Source organism: Nothobranchius furzeri, chromosome 5 (genome assembly GCF_043380555.1).
Source record: "Nothobranchius furzeri strain GRZ-AD chromosome 5, NfurGRZ-RIMD1, whole genome shotgun sequence".
Taxonomy (NCBI): Eukaryota; Metazoa; Chordata; class Actinopteri; order Cyprinodontiformes; family Nothobranchiidae; genus Nothobranchius; species Nothobranchius furzeri.
This window is the reverse complement of record NC_091745.1, coordinates 4,141,211-4,161,293: the sequence shown is the minus strand read 5'-3', so window position 1 is coordinate 4,161,293 and position 20,083 is coordinate 4,141,211. Positions and strand designations below refer to the sequence as shown.

The window sequence follows — 20,083 nt, the reverse complement described above, 5'->3', positions numbered from 1 at the left end:
AGTCTTACAGCTCGTGGTGAAAAAAGAACAAAGTTAAAGAATTCTTCAGGAAAATGAAAAATGTGATTTATAATTGTGTAAAGCTAAATGTATAATTAAGGATGTAACACTGGGAAGCTGCGTATTTTCTATCTTTAAAAAGTTGGTAACCTTAGTCATGTAGCACAATAACAAGCAACACAATTCTACTTTGATGTTACATTTCTGTATTTCCCTTTTCGTAGAGGGAAAGGATTATTTCCGACAGCCGTGGAGGACCATGAACTATCTCCTTACTTCCTTTGTCCATATTTGGGTGAGCATCGGGGGAGCGGTGGGGGAACGTTTCGAGGGGCTAAAATGAGCTTTCGTCTGTCGTATGTGTTAAGTAAAAGATCCAAACGTTGTTTTCTCATAAGTTGAGTGCGTCACGTTCACAGCAAGAGGCGACGTGCTGCTGCAGAGATCAGAGCAACTCTGACACACGAAGCAGCTAAAACATTTCTGGAAAACTGTCTGGAGTCGCAGGTGAGATGGATTTTATCTTTTAACATCACGGGAAATATATTTATCTAATGCAGTTATAGCTAAAATAATCAGCTATGCTGCAATTGATACCGTAACTGAAAATGAAGATAAACAAAAGACACCTGTTGATGGGAATTCCTTGGAGTTTTAAATAATTCCAATTAAGCTTCTGTGAATAGTGGCAAAGTTCATATGATGTCCTGATGAAAAAATGTAGAAATATGAGGAATGATGGCTGATGATGAGGCTCGTGGGGTTTTATATCACAGGAACCAGACGACGGGCACATGCTGGGGATAAACAAATAAAATGCCATCCTGTGTGTTTGCAATATGGCCAGAAGTTTCTTCCCTTTCCAACTAACAGATATTAGACCTGAATCCAGAAGCTTGGTCGGTAGAATGACACAGATTCAATCCTGGCACAGATGCGACAACAAATGCATGTTCCAGCTTCGGATGTGTGTGTGTGTGTGTGTGTGTGTGTGTGTGTGTGTGTGTGTGTGTGTGTGTGTGTGTGTGTGTGTGACCTGATGGAAACAATTGCATTTTTAAAGGGAAAAAGTGGGTTAAGAGCTTTTTTTAACTTCATGTTCAGGTTAAAATCAGCTTGATTTCACCCTTTTACTTATTCTTTGGCTCATTTTAGTAATGGGGCTTTGGACAAACCTGTGCACACAGACACACGTGCACGCACACATGCACACACATCATTGATCAGTGTCTTTTTTTCCCAGCAACAGCAATTCAGAGCTTTTAATTCACCTGTGCTGTCTATATTGACAATAATTATACATTCATTTGCTTAAAAAGGTAATAAAAGGAATAATTCATCCTCTAAATGAAACTGCACACTAATAAAAAAGGGCTCATCTTTTCAGAGAATAATTGTTATAAATGTCACTTGTGGCTCTTGTTCTCCTTGTGGAGCTTTCCATCTAATTTCTCAAGAATCGAGCTGGTGCAGGTTGTATCCTCACTTAAGGCTAATCATCATCAAGCCTTCACTGGTCATTAATTAGTCATTACCACGTAGAGTACATTTGTGGCTATTATAAAAACAGATCTATAAAAACATGCACTGAGGCGTTACAGGTTGTAGTAGAGCAGTACAAACAGTCAGAAGCAGGATTTCACTGATAGCCTATTGAGTCTGACTACAGAGAATTATATTGCCCCACAGTGCCTCATAGGTGCAGATCAAGGCTTTGGTGTACACTATGGAGGTGGCTCTGTTGCTTTTTTGCAGAAATTCTCAATGGCTGCTATTTTTGACACTAGAGGTACTCCTTGAGTGTTATCAGGGCAACAAAGGATTTATTATCTGCATGATAATAAGCAGGAAATTGCACCATTGTGCAATTTTTACATTTTGTGTGCAACTGTCAGTGATTTCTGCTGCTTGGCGAAGGCTGTGCTGCAGACGTTTTCTACAAAAGCATTAAATCGGGCATTATCTAACAATCAATGCTGAAGCCAAAGTGCCTGTCATGTGTGTGAACAATATAAGCTATAGAGAATAAAAGTTTTTTTTTGCAGGATTATAGATCATGTGTTGTCCACAGCAACATATAGATCACAATCACATCTGCACACTTTTACATCTAGCCATCACGCTCCCGGGAAAGCTCTTTAAAGATTTGACTCAGACCTGACAGTGTGATCCATTTAGTCCATGTGTCCCAAAGCACCTGCTGCATAATGACATTAATTGTCCACGATAAGGCTCTTTGTTCTGTCTTGAAGCTCATCAGGAAGCATCAGGAACAGGGTAATCTTCTTAATGTTATTATATGATTAAGGACACCTTCTGGCTGCTGGCCTAAAACAGCTTTGGAGAAAAAAATAAGAGTTGTTAATTGAACATCTTGCCTACATCCAAATGAAAACAAGCTGATCATCCTTTTGTGCTGCACGGCTCAGATTTGATTGATTTGGAGTTGTTGAAACCCGCACAAGGACATGTGTTTGTTTGAGGCTGCTTTTAATCGACAAGTGTAGAAAAGAGTTTAATCTGTAACGAATTGATCTTCCTGTGCAAAGCTTTTTATGAGAAATGTGTCAGCTGACATGTCTGAGTTCATTTTTCTCGCTGGAATATCCTTGAGACTCTTACCTTGGCTGACACCGGTGGGTGAGGAAGCTGGGATTTGTCTGGTTGCAGCAGGAGTCTGCTTTGGCTGTTAACCCTGTCATTATGACATGTGTAAATGATGAACACATTAGAACATCAGGCTAGATGTTTTTCTCCAGCCTTTGTAGAGTTTACCTGTATTTACCGGCTCCTTTCCCATCACTGTTACCATAGAGACGCTCCATCCCTAACAGCAAGTCGACTTTGGCTACAGGGCTCTTCGGCGCTTACAGGAGAGACACTGGTATAAGCAAGTGTCTCCCTGGCATGACTTCGGCACCAGCGTAGAGAGAAAGGCATTTACTTAGCTTTCACAGTGTTTCCTTGGCAGCCCGAGGCCCGACCAAGGCGGCACGTCGACCCGTTTTGTCACCATGAGTTGACGACTGAGGCAGTGTGAAATCCAGCTGGGAGAAATACACCCCTGTAATTGAAATGAGTTCACCTGGGAGACAGCTGCTTTGCAGCGCCTGTTAGCTGTCACAATCCATGCTCGCTAGCGTATACGTATGCAGGTGGAAATGAAAGAACTCCCGGGCAGGTATCATCCAGCCTACAACGCCTTTGACTTAGATTTTTTTCCTGGTTCACCACAATTAGTGAACACGCCTCAGGTAATACAGATGTTTGGCCCTCACATAAAGCACAAAGCACTGGTGAAAAGAAGTCACTCAATGGAGCATGAAGCATTGAACAGTTGTTCACCTGCGGTGGCAAAAATCACATAAAAATAGCTGCAGCACAGCGTGAGGGTGGAGGCACCTGAGGGAGGCTTTAAGGCCCACTAGCTCAGATTTCTAATTGTGCGTGTGAACGTTGTGATTAGTACATGTGAATTTGTGTGTGGATGCCTTTCAAGGTTATAAACTCAAGTGAGATGGTCTAATTAGGTAACTTAAGTTGTTTTATTAGTCAGCTGCAAAACACAACAGTTGGGGCTTCTAGTTTTATCCTGATTAGGGGTGGGAATTGATACGTTTTCATCAATATCAATGACATAGTCTATCGATTCAATTCTTTATCAATTCTCTTATCAATTCTCTTATCAATTCTAGAGTAGTTAAACAGGTGGCAAAAAACTAATTGTGCATGGCTCCTGCAAAATAACTGTCAGTTTATTTATGATAAATATTCATTTGTACCTGAATCGGTTGGAAAGATCTTTCCAAATGTTCTCCTTTTTGCTCCCTGTGAAGGCAGAGTCGTCTTCTGGCTCGATGCAGAGTTGCTGTAGCTTTTGCAGAATGGGAAAAATCTGACCACAAGTCGGACCTTTGTTGCTGGAGTTTGCTAGTATGGAGATGTGTAAGGTAAATGGCGCTAACATGATAGGCAGTGCTAGTTCATTCATTCATTCATTCAACTTTATTTATAAAGCCCCTTCCTAACCCCAGTCAAGGGGACCCAAGGTGCTGAACATAGTGTTAAGAACAACAAAAACACAACAAAACAGCTGTGTAATAAAATGCAGAAATACAACATTTAAAAGGCAGTAAAAGATTAAAAAAGTCATAAAACTAAAATGATCAGAACATTAAAAATGTGAGTACAAAAGCTAAGAATTAGACCTAAGCTGTACCTTCAGCCTAGCTTTAAAAATGGGCAGCGATGTGAACTGTTTCATTTCTAGTGGCAGTTTCTTCCAAAGCTGAGGACCCAGAACTGAAAAGGCACGATCACCCCTGGACTTAAGCTTTGACCGCGGAACCACCAGGGGGTCACTCTGACCCGAACGTAGCGATCTTGCAGGCACAGCGGGTCAGCAGTGAGGCCAAATGTGGTGGGGTAGTTCCAGACAAAGTGCTAAAAACAAAGACAGGATCTTGAATGAGATACAGTATTTCACTGGAAACCAGTCCAAAGCAGTCAGGAGGGGAGTGACATGCTCCCACTTCTGTGCTCCATAAAGAAACCTGGCAACAGCATTCTGGACCAGCTGCAGCCGAGTCAGTAAGCACTGGCTCAAGCCAGCATACAGAGAGCTCCAATACTCTAATCTTGAGGTAATGAAAGCATTGGTCACGGTTTCCAACTCCTGTTTTGTGAGGATCGACTTAATCTTAGATGAGCGCCTCAGCTGGTAAAAGCACAAACGTTGATTAGTTACCTGCAGTATTAAAGTTAGAATATGGAACATTTTAACCCTCTGGAGGCAGGCATTGCAGATAAGCAACATTAAAACCTACCTACCTGGTTACTCCACATGCGTATTTCATGAGCATTTTTTAACTCAGAAGTACCCTTGAAGGACTTAGTTGTTCATCCTTTCATCAAAACTTATTTTGAGCCTGAGAGGGTTAATAAAAAGCTATGTTTAAAAGCAAATAATACCTCCATCACCTCCCTCCTGGACTATGCTAATGCACTTCTCATTGGTACTACGGTTTCAGCCTTGAACCGGCTGCAGTTAATACAGAATGCTGCATCACAGTTCCTAACAAACACAAATAGATGCAGTCACATCACCCCGGTTCTGGCGATTTTACATTAGCTTCCAGTAGTATTCAGGGTGAGATTTAAAATTCAGCTTTTTGTGTTTAAGGCCTTAAATGGTCTTACTCCAACCTATTTGTCGGATCTGCTTACACCTTACGTACCAGCTCGATCACTGAGGTTGGCTGACTGCTTGCTGCTCTGCACTCCGCCCATGAAATATAAAACAAGAGGGCAGCAAGCTTTTGTGTATGCCACCCCAGTGTTTTGGAATGCACTACCCCTTTCTATTAGACAGTCTTCATCCATTGCTGTTTTTAAATTTTGGCTGAAGACTCATTGGTACAAATTGGCTTTTGGGCATTAACTCTTTTATTGTGCTTTTATTGAGTTTTTACTGATTGTTCTTATCTGTATTGTGATGTTGTTTTTTGATTGTTTTGTGCAGCACATGACGTTTTTTAAATGTGCTATAGAAATAAAGGTGCTATGTAGGGTTGTCACGGTGTGAAAATTTAACCTCACGGTTATTGTGACAAAAATTATCACGGTTTTCGGTATTATTGCGGTATTTTTTTAAACGTGTTATATTTTCAAAATAAACCCTGTATACCAGGAAAATATTGTCCTCAGTTTGTGTATAAATTTAACCTAAAATGTGTCATTTTGTAATTATGTAGTTTATTTGTTTACATATGTCCCCTTTAGTCTTTAAAATACCAACATTTGCCCATAACTTCTTATTTTTTGTCTGTTTGTCATCATTTTACAAATATTAGATTAGATGATACTCAGTACTCAAGTAGCCTTCTAATCAGATACTTTTTTACCCTTACTTGAGTAATAAACCCTATATCAGGGAAATATTGTTCTCTGTTTGTGTCCTTCCAGTGAATTTTGCAGATTTGGGAAAATATCATCAGGCAGTAATCATTGTTAAATTCATAATTATTCTCGGAGAGAGACCAACTCTTATCTGCCCCAGGGAGCCCCGTAATTAGGGATGGGTACCTTTGACATTTGAATCGATTCGGTACTAATTCCCGGTACCTAAGAATCGATACCGGTACTTAAAGGTACCAATTTTCGATACGTTTGAGTGTTTAATATTTTAATTCTCTTTTATAATTAAATGTATATTTTTCTCAATATGTAAACATATTTGATAAATATCACGATAAATAACAAACAACTCTTTGTATTTTAACATCGTCCTTGTAGTTTTATAAGCTGATAAGTAAACTGAAGCAAACATCTTTACTGTGAACTAAATTTACTGTGTATCTTAATTCCTCTTGCCATCCTTTTTCATTTGATTTTTCCTACTGGGAAGTTAGAGTTTCCGAGGAGAAAGCGAACGCACCATTAGCTGATAACAATGGTGGTGTCGGTACAGGATATGCTCGGGTGCAGAATCGGCTCGGGGTCCTTTGACTGCCGATGACGTCAAAGTAGTTGATTGGCTGAACATGAAGCTTACGGAAGTTACGTTATCACGTTATGATTTTGATTGGTCAGAACAAATTTGCAGTCGTAGTCTTAGCGGTTGTAGTCCTGTAGTCCAAAAATCAACACTTTTTGGAGAAAATATGTTTGAATTTCTAAAGGAAAGGTAAAATATAAGCAAATGATAAACGGTGACCCTCAAAAGCTCTTGATGTTGATGAAATGGGGCGAAATAAAATGTAAGAACTTTATTGAAAGACACCAAGCAATATTTTGAGTCAAAGAATATATTTAGATAACAACTAAGGAAATACACAGACGAACTCCACATTAATACAAACATGGCTTCACATATAAGAACTGTTCTATTTTTTGTCAGTCCGATGTTTGTTTTATGCAGTTTCACATTCTTTACAAAACAACGATAATATGGTGTTTTATTAACAAATTACAATTACAGTATAAAGAAACCATTTAGGTGTTAACAAACAAGAATTCATTAACAAAACTGCTGATGTCTTTCCAAAACGTGTGTGAAAGCCGAGTAGAATTGCAGTAATGTGACGTCATCGGCAGTCGAAGGACCCCGAGCCGATCCTGCACCCGAGCAGATCCTGTACCGACAGTGGCAATGGACGCTAACATATCAAGCTAACATTATCTTAAACAGTTTATTTAACTGCTGGAGCAGATTAAAATGATGATGCCTCACACTTAGATCGTTGTCGCTGGTTTCATCTTCACCCAATCACCCGTTGCATTTAGTAAAGTGAATCCAAACTTTAGAGCACGTTCATGTTCTTCTAGTCGGAAATTCAGAGTTCCGAGGAGAAAGCGAACGCTCCATTAGCGAAACAGAAGCTAACATATCAAGCTAACCTTATCTTAAACATTTTATTTACGTACCAGAGCAGATTAAGATGAGGATGTCTCACTTAGATCGTTGTCGCTGGTTTCATCATCACCCAGTTACCCATCACATTTAGTGAAGTGGACCCAAGCTTTAGCGTGCATTCTTTCTACCATGCTGATCTGTTTACAACTCGACCGATGACATAACGCTGTTGCGCATGCGCAGCTGTCTTGGCAAGTTCTCGTTGTGAAGGACGGGTACCGAAACGAGGCACCGTTTGAAATGACGTGAATCGGTGCTCAGCCGGTACTGTGGAATTCGGCCGGTACCTTAAAAAGTACCGAATTCGGTACCCATCCCTAATGCATAGCGTCATTTCAATATGGGGGTGTCCGCGACACTGTTTATATGCAGGTAGCGGCGCTGCGGCTGCTTTATATAGCGACTCGTTGCATTCTCCCTCAACCCAAATCCTCAGATCACGCATTTTAGCTAAATGTTAGCTCACCTTGCGTTGGCTGTAGAGTTGTGGGTGATGGTCGCGCAGATGTGTCATGAGATTTGAAGCGTTGCTGCCTTTCACGGACACTTTTTCCTGCACGTGCTGCAAACAGGATAGCCGTCTTCTATTAACTGTCCCTCGGCATTCTTCAAATATCCCAAAAATGACCGTACTTCCCACTTTGTCTTCTTTTAGGGATAATAAATGTCCTGAGTGCTGCCGTCTCCTCCTTTGGCCATTATTTCAGCTTTAGCTTCAAGAAAGTTTTGGTTGTAAACAACAAAGTGCGCATGTGCTGCCGGCAACTTCAGCAGATGATACGGTGGCTGGTAAGGGTCACAGCGCATACACCGCAGCCACGGTAATCCACCGAGATAATATTTTTTTTTAAAAACAAGACGGTTATTATTATTGTCTACTTTTTTATCGGGGTTTACCGCTACACCGGTTACCGTGACAACCCTAGTGCTATGGTATGGTATTAAGTTTTTACTGTGCTGCTTTCAGTCAAAGTATTTCACACACACTCAGAAAATGCACTCTAAAAATAACAACTGGTTCATAATTTTAAAGAAGTGCAAAACCAGTAACATTTCATCATGTCTCTGTCATTAAATTACTAGTTTCCTCTTTTGGTGGATTGGAAATGACACATTCATGATATCTGTTAGCAGGAAGCACCAACAGAGGGTACTTCAGATTATTGTACAGGTGTCAAGCAGCCCGATCAACAGCAGACTGTTCTTTGGCTCAGCCAACGATGCAACTTGTACCATGAATTTCTGGTTCACTCCAAGTTGGATGGCTGAGTGCATTCTGTTCTCTGTGCTGTTGGCTTGGAGAACTGAATTATTAAATCCAAACAGGCCAACATGTTTCATTTGCTGGATCCATTTGGTGTGAGCACTATCATTTTAAACAGGCAACCTTCAGCAGCGCCAGCCAACAAAACAAGAGAAACAAATTAATCATCGTGGCCTGTAATACAGGCCACATCAACACAGACTCTCTTCCTACAAGCTGATTGTTCTCTCTCACAGTTGGCTAATAACAGAGACCATTGTGCTTCCTGCTGGTGGAAAAATCAGAACGAGCCACATCCGATGGTTTGGGCCATTGCATCTTTTCACATGGATGTGCAGACATCTGGTGTCATCTATTGAATCTGTTGAAACTGTCTCAGTGTGTCTGCCTGTCTCCTGAAACAACTTCTCTATCAATCAAGTCCTGTTTCCATTGTGTCGTCCTTTCTTTTAGTTTACCATCTCTTCTTGTGTCTCACAACTGTTGGTTTCACAGAAGTTCAAGATTCTGTGCCAGCTTCCTATTGCAGTTAAAATGGAGTAAAATAAAGAGACAGGAACATACATGCTGTTAATGAGCTTCCTCCTCCTCTCTCATTTTCTTGGCAGATGTTTCCACCTTTTTTATGTGTGATGTATCCCAAGCGACTGGCATTTATATGATTAAAGACCTGCAATCAAATCTTAGTGAAGCTTTCCCTTGAAATGCTAAATGAAACATAAACAACTCTCTGAACAGTGATTGTGATGTTGCACTCAAAAGAAAATAAATTCATGCTTTGCACTGGCTGATGTTGGGCCAACTTTAATATTAAAGCATTAGCATTTATAGACACCCAACCTTCTGTTGTGAGGAAAAGGATTAACTCTTAATAAAGGTGCACTCACATAATGAAGGCCTTTGTCTTAAATCTGTCAAAAAGGTAATGAAGCAGCATCACAGTTCAACATAATATTCACATATGTTGTTTTGGCTCTTGTATGATTACCCTTACTTCAGCTCTAACCTTGATTGAAGTCTATAAATGCTTCAGAATAAATTAATTGATGCAACGCAAAGAAGAAAGAAGTAATTTTGCTTTCTGTTTGCATTTCCTTCTTGGAGAAAATGATTACATCTCCATGCAGAGTAGTTTGTCTTGTTCTATTTCTTCCTCTGTGGAGTGTGGGGACAGCGCTCATCTCCGTAATGAGCTTATATGATTCAGTTATACTTAGAGGACTCAGAGAAGGTAAAATGAGTTTTCACTTTATAGCAAGTGGATCTGGGAACGACCTCCTCAATCTTAGAGAATCGCTTAGCAACACCCCCGGAGCCTTGCCACCAGGAGCTTTTTGACTACATCAGTGACCTCAGCACCAAAAATTTGAGTCCAATCCAAAGTCCCAGGACTCTGTTACTTCACTGGAAGATGTGCCGGTGGGATTGAGGTGTGGTCTTCCCGCAGTCCCACCCAGGCTGGGATAGGAGACAGAGTTGAGTTGCCATTGCGACAGCACATTCCACATATCTTCTGAGGGGGGAGTTGTGGCCTTGAAGGCTCAAGGGCGACAGATTCCGATTAGAAATTGTTTTGGGGCCAGACAGAGATAATTTCCTCTCTGTCTTACAGTTTGTTGGTCCTCAACCTCTCAAAATCCCAATAATGGACATTAAACTATCCCAATCCATGCTAATTTGTCCACTCTATCCTTGATGGCATCCATCTTCTGTGCCAATGAATGAATCTCGGCCAAAGTTCCAAGCTTACGATCCATCTCGACAATTATGTGAGTCTGTGAATTCACAGCGCGGTGCAATCCATCTCTGAGCTCCGGGATCAGGCCAATATTCCTCGATAGCTCGTTAATTTTCTGGTAAGCCAGGTAGCCTCCAATGCCGATCAGCAGGAAACCTGACACCAACACCACGAATATCCACGCATCTTCAGAGTCCTCCACAGACAGCTGGTCTGTCCCGGAGGGGCATCCGGGAGCCCCTTCTCTCGTTCTCATCGTTGAAAAAATTTTATCAACCGCGTTGAGTGACCAACTGACGAGATCCAATTTAGTGAATTTCAGTTTCCAGAAAAAATGCAGAAGCCGCCGTGCACCCAGCACACACAGACAGACAAAGGCCTTGAGGATAAGATATGGAGGAGAGGAGAAAAAAAAGCGTCTGCACCCTCCAAGAGCCGGAAGAAGAAAAAAACAGTAAACTACGTGTACTGAAACAGGTGCACTGATTATTCAAAAAATTTGGGACTTAAATATCTTGTTCATTCAACATATATGATTATATCAATCTATAAGTTGTAAAGTAATTTATGATTCAAGAAAGATGAATTTTATTCAGAGTGAAAGTGCAGAAAGTCTCATCTTCTGCATGGACCTTGTCTTCCAGCACTTATTATGGCTCACTTATTTGGTTGCAAGGTCGTATATCCTTGCTTTTCTTGTTTGGAGACCAGATAGATGTAAAGATTGTGTCTGCAAATTAAAAGTTAATTTCTGGTCATTTTTTATGTAAATACTTGGCCTTTGGTATGTTACATATCCCCCCTTTCCAAGGGCACGGGGTCATGGACAGAAGACCATGAGGCGTTGGACAACCTTAGAGGTCCTGAGAACTCAGCAGAGGAAGACAGAGTTAGTTCAGAAGCACCAAAGCAGCAGGAGTGAGGAAAAGCAAATGTTCACACAGCAGAACAGTCAGTAGATATCCCAGTCATTGTAATTGTAATCCCACTTAGCGAGATCCGCAGGCAGGGACCATGATGAGAAGGAAGCCAGGGCCATAAGGAGAATGGACCAGACCATAGTGAACCACAGCAATCCACAGTGAAGCCAGAAGATAGGAGTCCCCAGAGGATGTCCAGAACTCCAGAAGAACCAGAACCCAGACCAGGGGGAAGCAGAAGCCAGGAGACGGTTGGAGAAGGTAGCGATGTCCTACAGGCAACGAGGACATCTGGCGAAACTCAGCAAAGCATCAACACACACACACACACACACACACACACACACACACACACACACACACACACACACACACACACACACACACACACACACACACACACACACACACACACACACACACACACACACACACAGGGCATTTGACCATAGACCCTCACAGATGGCGTCTGATGGAAAAGAACAATAAATAAATAAATAAACACTAGGACTATATGTGCCCTATATGTGCTATGTGCTTGGAGGTCAGCTGAAAGATGTGGATGTAGTAAACTACGTGCACTGAAACAGGTGCATAAACAAACAAAATAAACAAAACCCTATAATATATGGAAGGGAAAAATGAAAGCTTTAAAAGCAATGAAATCAAAGAAAAGTGTAAATGTTGTGGGAAAAAGTAATCATTGGTAGTCAATGTAATGGAAATATGTATGTATACTGACAGAAAAAATAAAACCAGAATTATATGAAATGAGATACACCAGAAGTTAATCAGTGTTAGTAATCAAACCCTATATGTGAATGTACTGTGGTAACGATTACATTTACATATTATTTAATGAACCATAAAATGTGAGATTCCATAGGAACTATGAAATCAATCTTATGGACCATTGGATAATTTAAACCAGAAGATTGGAACTTTTTATTGCAGGGATGATGCAACCACTTCGTATTAACTCAGAGACAAAAGAAAGAGAGTCAAGTTTTAAAAGTTTAAAGATTTATTACTAAACAAATTAAAACTAGACTGACTTTAAACACTAAATGTATGGTGTAACTAAGGTGAAGTGAGACAGAGAATGGTGTAGTGTGGAATGTTGTTCAGAACCAGCAAATCAGGAGAAATGATTAGTTCTGATGGGAGCGAAGATGATGTTTCGTGCTAAGCTTTACGTTTGGAGATCCGTAAACACATTGAGACACCATTCTGTCGGCCTACATACCCTTTGTGGAAGTCTCCGTTAGATCAGAAATGTCGAGGTCCAGCTTGAACTTCTCTGGAACCGAAGCCGGTAGGAAAAGCAGCTGTTGCCGACCAGACCAGTCTTGAGATACTTCCGGGTCACAACAGTTTTATCGGCATCTAACAAGACCCAAAACGGGGTTGTGATGGTTCAGCTTTTATTCTGAAAGGAACCGTTGCAGCAGGTGGAACAGCAACAGATTTTATCCAGCTTGTTGTCAGGTTCTTTCAGCTGAAGAGGAAAGTTACGGATTGGCCACTCCAACTTCTGTAGAAAGCTTAAACTGGAGTTTAAGATGACGTGGGCATAGTTTTATAATTTGGATGTTTTGGTTTATGGTCGAATGAAAAGATGACAGATTTACTAATCACCACCAAAACCACGCCTCCGTCCGATCTGGAAGATTCTGATTGGATCAGTAAAAGCAATGTGTCATGTGACTTAACCTTACGTGTGATCAGTCTCTAGTGGAAATATTTAAAGGTATATTACTTATTATATTCTATAGGATTATAATATCAAGTAATTAATATTTTCATTTTACAGATTGGTTCACATTTTATTATTGGCTAACACTTTGTTTGATTAGCTTTATTAAAAATAGAGTTCTTCTGATTTATTAAAAGAAAGAGTCCTTTGTCTTCATTCTTCTCTTGAGCTGGAATGGAGAAACAGTTTAGACAAGGACAAAGCATGAGTGGCCTTGACACATCTTTGAAGATTAGGTTTGTGTCAGAAACTTCTGGTTTTGCTTTGAGCAGAGCAAACCAGGGCAGGGCCTTTTAGGCCAGAAATGGACGCTACACACAAAAGGAATTAATGGATTTGTGTCATAAAAGGAAAAGTAAATTCTAAATTAAATCAGCTTATAGAATTGGTGAAAAATTATAACTATCTAGAAAATAAAAATAAACTTGAATTTGGAATCAACTTAAAAGTCAGCAGATTTAACCACTTTTCACTGAACTTAGTCGTTAGATCTGCAGAAACCCACAGCATGACAACATGATACCAAGTCTGCACATTATGTTTAGACATGAATTATAGCCATGCACTCACATATACACTCAAAACAGAACTTGGGTGACTTGAAACAGAGAACCGAGGGAGAGCGGAAGAAAAACCCACCCACCCTTTTCTTGTAATTCAAGTTGAGTTATCAGATTTATGGGTGGTGTCACCATCAAAGTTTGTGGAACCCTTGTGAGGTTTTCTTTGGTTCCTGTGGACCCACTTGTACACGGGATCTTTGTGACTTTTGGTGATTGTGATGTGATACACGACCAGAGAGTGTTTTTCAGTGATAAGTTATGGACCTAACCGCTTCGGCAACATTTTCTTAGCCATAATTTTATTGGAAATTATCCTTTGTCAAATACCTTTCATATTTTATTGACAGTAATAATTGTGACCTTTTACAAAACGATGCACCATTGTTTAATTGGGATCATCTAATGTTGTGTTTTTAGATATTTTGGTCAAAATTTGAAAACATTATGCAAGATCTTATTTAGTCTTGTGCAGTCTGCCAAATATACAATGCAGCTGACTGGCAGTTACTGATGCATCAAGTCATAGCTCAATGTCTTTAAAATCAACAGAGTAAAAACAATGGCTAACATGTTACAGTAAGAGTCCCTTTAATATAACATTACTTAGTGCACTGGCAGCCCTAAGCCCTCATTTTTAATGACCAATTTTAATAATTGGTCATTAAAAATGTTAAATAGAGTATTAACAGCTGCATAAAGAAGGACTGCACACCATCAGAAAATGTAACTCCACCCCAGTCAAGATTTGAAAAATGCCATGAAAGTGGAAGTTGCCAGGAGGCACAGAGTGTCATCATGGCCAAGTGTGGGGAATTTCCATCCTGGGAGGGAGGGAGGGAGGGGGAGTGGGAGGAGACTGTACCGATGATTTGAAATTGTAACATTAAGTAATGCATTGCTAAGCAGAAACCCTCCTTGGCCCTTTATCCTAACCTTAAGGACACTTAATAGTTAATAATATCAAGAATGGATCCTTTGTTTATTAATGCTTAATAATGCACTAAGCAATGCTAATAAAGGGACTCTTAACTAAACATAAACTACTTTTATGTTGACTCAGGTCAAGTAACTATGGTGGCCATTTTGACCAGAGCTGACAGCAAAACTGAATTTGCTATAGCTAAAGTGTGTGTGAGCATATTTAAGCAAAAATAAATAAATAAATAAATCATGCAAAATTCCTAAAAAGGAGAAAACTCACAGACTGCTGCTTTAAATGGACATAAACAACATTGTACCTACTTTAAGAAAATAAATATAAAAAGTTCAAGTCCTAGTTTTTGTTATGGTGGCTCAATTGGCAGCACTGTTGCCAATCCTGTCTTCAGCCTTTCTGTGCAGAGTCAGCAGGTTCTCCCCATGTGTTAAGAACTGTGGTTCTCTGACAGACGAAGAACATATATGTCAGGTTAACCATGCCAGATCAGAGTGTATGAATGTTCATTTGTGTCTCTATGTCCCTGTGTTGGACTAGTGAAGCTGTCCAGTGTGCCTCCACAAGTTCAATTAAAGATGATGATGATAAATGACCCGCGCTTGTATAGCACCTCTCAGAGTAAGGACTCCAAAGCGCTTTACACTACAGTGTATCATTCACCCATTCACACACACGCATTCACACACCGATGGGGATGAGCTACGATGTAGCCACAGCTGCCCTAGGGCGCACTGACAGAGGCGAGGCTGCCGAGCACACGCGCCACCAGTCCCTCCGACCACCACCAGCAGGCAAGGTGGGTTAAGTGTCTTGCCCAAGGACACAACAGCAGAATTCTCTGTCCAGAGCCGGAATCGAACCTGCAACCTTCCGATAACTGGACTACCCCTACCCGCTCAAGCTGTTGAGCTACTGCTGCCTTAAGATGCTTGACTGGATTGTATCTTGATGTTTGCTCTTTGTGTTTTTGCTAGTAAAACATGACAACGCTGCTGGACCTAAAGAGTAGTGTGCTGAGGCAGGTTCAGAGGAGCCAGTCTCTGAGGAGTCGCAGAGAGCCCCCTCCCACCGCCAGCAGCCCCCTCACAGACTGTCCTCCTGAGCCTTTACCCCGAAGGTGAGTCACTGCCGTGCACAAGTGCACACACAATTAACCATGTCTTCCTGCTCATGTGCTGATGATGGCTTTCATGGATCATGATTTTTTTATGGATCTGCTGGATATGTGGTACATTTAATTTAATTTAAGTTAATTAAGTATGCAGTTCATTTTTCTGTGAATATTGTTCTGTCTTTATTATTTTCTGAGAAAACTCATGTCTTTTGTTACTATGGGCTATTCAGTAATAATAAAAGGTTATTTGTATGTGTCACAACATAGAAAATATGAATTCACTGAAATTAGCTTTAAAATATGTGAACTAATCAAAATCTAAATCAATTTGAAAACTACAGCAACCCTTTGAATTTAGATCTTGACTCAGAAAAATGGTGTTGAATATAAATTTAAAGCCCACTCCGTAACTACAGGATGTCTTAAGCCTAGTTCATGCTTCTGTGTCGGTACGGAGAACTGCAATGCCTTTGTCCGTCCTTGTGAGGGTTCTCCAGCAGACTCTCAAGGACGTAAGGAGTTGAGCCCATGAACATCAGTCGGACGAGATGGAGAACATAAGCTTGTGATTGGTAAGAATGCCGCTTTCGTTAACAGCACAGTCGTTGTGCCCTCAAAAACAAATATGCCTTACCTTACTGAAAAACTCTGGAAATATGGACGTTTATTCACCCATGACTGGAGATTAAAAAGATAGACAGCAAGCGTTTTATTTGTGGACGGAAATGACGGGAAATGTGGGTTTAGAGGTGTCGAGCGCATGAAGGGGTGGAGGAGAATGAGAGACAAATTTGTCCATGTTAAAAAGTCTCTGAAGTACAAAAACACAATATAAACACATTTAAATACACCATCTTGGACCGGATACATGATAGGATACCCCAGAGCAGCGTTACACCCTCTGTTGTCTTGGCAGGGAATTGCTTTGAAATACTCCCCAGGAGACGGAGGAGTCTGAAGGTAAAACAATCCTGAAGGTAAAACAATCAATCTGTGTGCGTCCCTCCCACGTGGAGCTGATGCAGAAGCATAAACCAGGCTTTAGTCTTGTAGCTCTTAGACAAGACCGAACCATCAACATCCACCACTGTACATGAGAGCCGGATGAAGTGTTTGTTCTGAATGTTTACTTTGTGATAAACATATTCATTTATTAAAGCACCCTGATTAGCACTGAAAATAAACTTCCTGGGAAAGGTTTTTTTCATACTTCTCAGAATACAGTGAAGAATTACAAATGACAATTTTAGATGTATTTAGCAACTTTCCCTTAAAGGTTGAATATGGATCACGCACACCATAGCGACATCTAGTGTATGGAGGTTGTAGTTGCAACAATAGAACAAGTTTTCCCGTCATTGGGATACCAGGTTTGCTGCCAATACGTGGAGTGACCAGCCAACATCATATCCAGTGACGAACCATAAAGGGTAAGGACTCATTTCTACTAATGTGTTTATTTTACAACAGTTTTTAACATTAGAACATCTTCTGGGCTCAGAAGCAGCTGCTTCACTTGCAGAGTCCACCATTTTTCACAGCGCCAACCTCGCAGTGCCAAGCTGACAGTTTGGCAACCCGCAGTGGCACCCACTATTAGCTGATAGATGTAAACATAAATAAATTGTATTAAAATGTTCCATATTCAACCTTTAACGGGTGTTTTTGATATTTCTAAAATCATTGCTGAGACCTCTTTAGTGTTCTGTTTACACACAAATACATTCTCCAGACTGGCAAAATGCCCGCTTTTATAGATCAGCACTCTTAGGCCCTGTCCACACGTAGCCGGGGATCTGCCAAAACGTAGATATTTTTCTACGTTTTGGCCTGTCATCCACACGAAAACGGAGTTTTTTTACACGAAAACGAATCTTTTTAAAAACTCCGGCCAAAGTGAAGATCTGCGTTTTCTCCGTTTTGGGTGTCTGCATGTGGACGGACAAAACCGGAGTTTTAAGGTTCGCAACGTCACTTTCCGCGACAAAAAATGCTGACATCACGTGTGCGACCTGTGTTTACACTAGCCGACAGCATGGATGCCCTCAGAGCTGCGCTCGCTTTATCAATTGTCCAACGCTTTTTGCTTGTTTGTTTTTGCAAGCGGAATTACTGCTCCTTGCGGAAGACCACAGACGAAGGACGAGGTTAAGAACGGGGGAAGTACTGCCGCCTACAGGTCTGGCATGTCCTTAACAACGTATTTATCCGGGTACGTGTGGGCAGAGTTTCTTTTTAAAACGAGGTGGTGTGGATGCAAGTTTTTGGAGGGGCGGATATTCGTTTAAAAAAAAAAACGGCTACGTGTGGAGTAGGCCTGAGCTTGTTCCTCCATTAATCCTTAAATGTAGAACATGTTTCTTACATGTGTTTTTTATATTTTGGCAAAGTTTTAGTTAAATACATATTTATGTGAAATGCCACCTGTAGCAATTCATCTAAGTGTGTTTTATGGTATTTGAAACTCACTAAGGGGAAGATAATATTTTAATTATAAGTTGATACATTAAATCTTAACATATAGTGTACATTTCTAGGACAGTTGAAACCTCTCAGAAAAATTCTTTGTTCTATTGCTGCTCTTTACTATAAGTAAAAGCTTTTTTTTTCTAATTAACGTTTTAGAAAATGAAAAAGCGGTCAAGGTGGCTCCAAAGATAATGACATCTCTCCAAAAACAGCAGCTGGAGCTCTGAATCAATAATCTCAGTTTTTAATTAATTCATTTCCAATTTCTTATCAGCTCTAGGTGATAAATGTATTGTGTTTATACCTGAGTTAATGCTCGCTCTGAGAAGGACATTCGGTAGCCGTCATTTCCCCAATGACAGATAAACCACATCATTCCATGCAGGCTGGCTCTTAGGGGATTGGAAAGGCTGCTCTCTTGTAAATCAGTTTTAAATTACATGGCTCTGATGTCCAGATGCTTGCTGTTTTTATTTGAGTTATAAAGATTTCATAAAACCAACGGATAAATCACCTCTTAGCTTCTAGTGCAGGGGTGCCCAATCCTGGTCCAATCCTGGTCTTGGAGGGCCGGTATCCAGCAGGTTTTGTGTTTTTTTCTGCTCCAACACACTTGAGTAACTGGTTGAATCACCTGTGCAGCATCTCATCGGGCTCTGCAGAAGCCTGTTAATCACCTGCTGATTGAAATCAGGTGTGTTGGAGCAGAATTAAAATTAAAACATGCTGGATACCGGCCCTCGAGGACCAGGATTGGGCACCCCTGCGTGGGTTTGCTTGTTGTGAATAAAATCATGCACACATTTAAAACATTTGTGTAGTTTTTTTATGTTTACATAAAATAGTTTCAGATTTGATTTATTATCTTTCAAGCATGTTAAATAATGTAAAACCTTTAATTTGGTATAATTTAAAAGTCATATTTTCTTCACCCATAATATTCCTGAAAGAACAATGTTCTGTTCCTCCAGATGTTTTAAAAGGTGTGGTTGACTGAAAAAAACACTTTTTGATTATTATGTCTGAATTTAATCAGTCACTCTGAGGTTTTCATGCTGGCTGAACATGAAAAAAAGTCTTCTACACCTATCTCCTGCGTTAGCTTCTAATAGAAAATCGATGGTAAAATGCTAAGATTTGAAAATCTTCACATTTCTGTGTCACACTGTGAATTTGCATTCATGGCTCCGCCCAGCTTGGCTTGTGCCTGCCCACGGAAAGGCTTATTGAAAAAATTGGTAGCGAGGAGAAAGAGCGGAAAGCATCTCTGTGGTAGTGACTTTGCAACGTGGCTGAGCGTGTTCTGTTAGCCAATCAGAAGCAAGTTGTGCACATATCATTAATAATAATGAGCAGTCCTGCTGTTTTACACCCACCTCTGCACCAGCAAACTTCTGCATCTCAGAACAGGAGCATCATGGCTTTTTCACCTCTCCCGTCAGTAAAACAAGCAGTTAGTGTAGCAATACAGTGTTCTCCAAATATATATCTGCAAAAATGATTAAAGTGGTTTCACTGAATATCCTAATCATCTATAAAGCACTCGACAGCTCTGGATGCAATTATTCTCCTAAATTATTCATAACTGAATAAGTTTGATCACACAATAGCTTACCGTTAACTTCTGTTGACAAAAATATGAGCTCTTGACAACAAACACTCTCCCTCTAGGTTACCATGGAGAAGCATTTGCCGCACACGCACCACCGGTTTTGTCCTGCTCTCGCTTCATCCCGCCCTTCTTGCTCTTCATGTTGACGCCCGTTTTGTGAAACATGGTCAGTGTCCCAGGAGAGAACTGAGCGCTGCTGTTTTACTCCAGCCATCCTGATTGCAACAAATGAGGCAGCCCAGGTGAAAGGTGTCATCTGATTCTTTTTAAGCTTCAACTGGGGCCAAAAGTGAACC

General features: G+C 40.6%; 1 protein-coding gene across 3 annotated transcripts in view; it reads left to right on the top strand.

The window, feature by feature from the left end:
* Positions 1-310: 310 nt before the first annotated feature.
* baiap3 (BAI1 associated protein 3) overlaps positions 311-20,083 on the top strand; it is a 76,076-nt gene continuing 56,303 nt past the window's right edge. For all 3 annotated transcript variants that reach the window (XM_015948596.3, XM_015948594.3, XM_015948593.3), the window contains exons 1-2: positions 311-507; positions 15,567-15,709. In XM_015948596.3, coding sequence (XP_015804082.3) covers positions 15,573-15,709 — 137 coding nt within the window. In that variant the 5' untranslated portion in view covers positions 311-507; positions 15,567-15,572. The remainder of the gene's footprint in view (positions 508-15,566; positions 15,710-20,083) is intronic.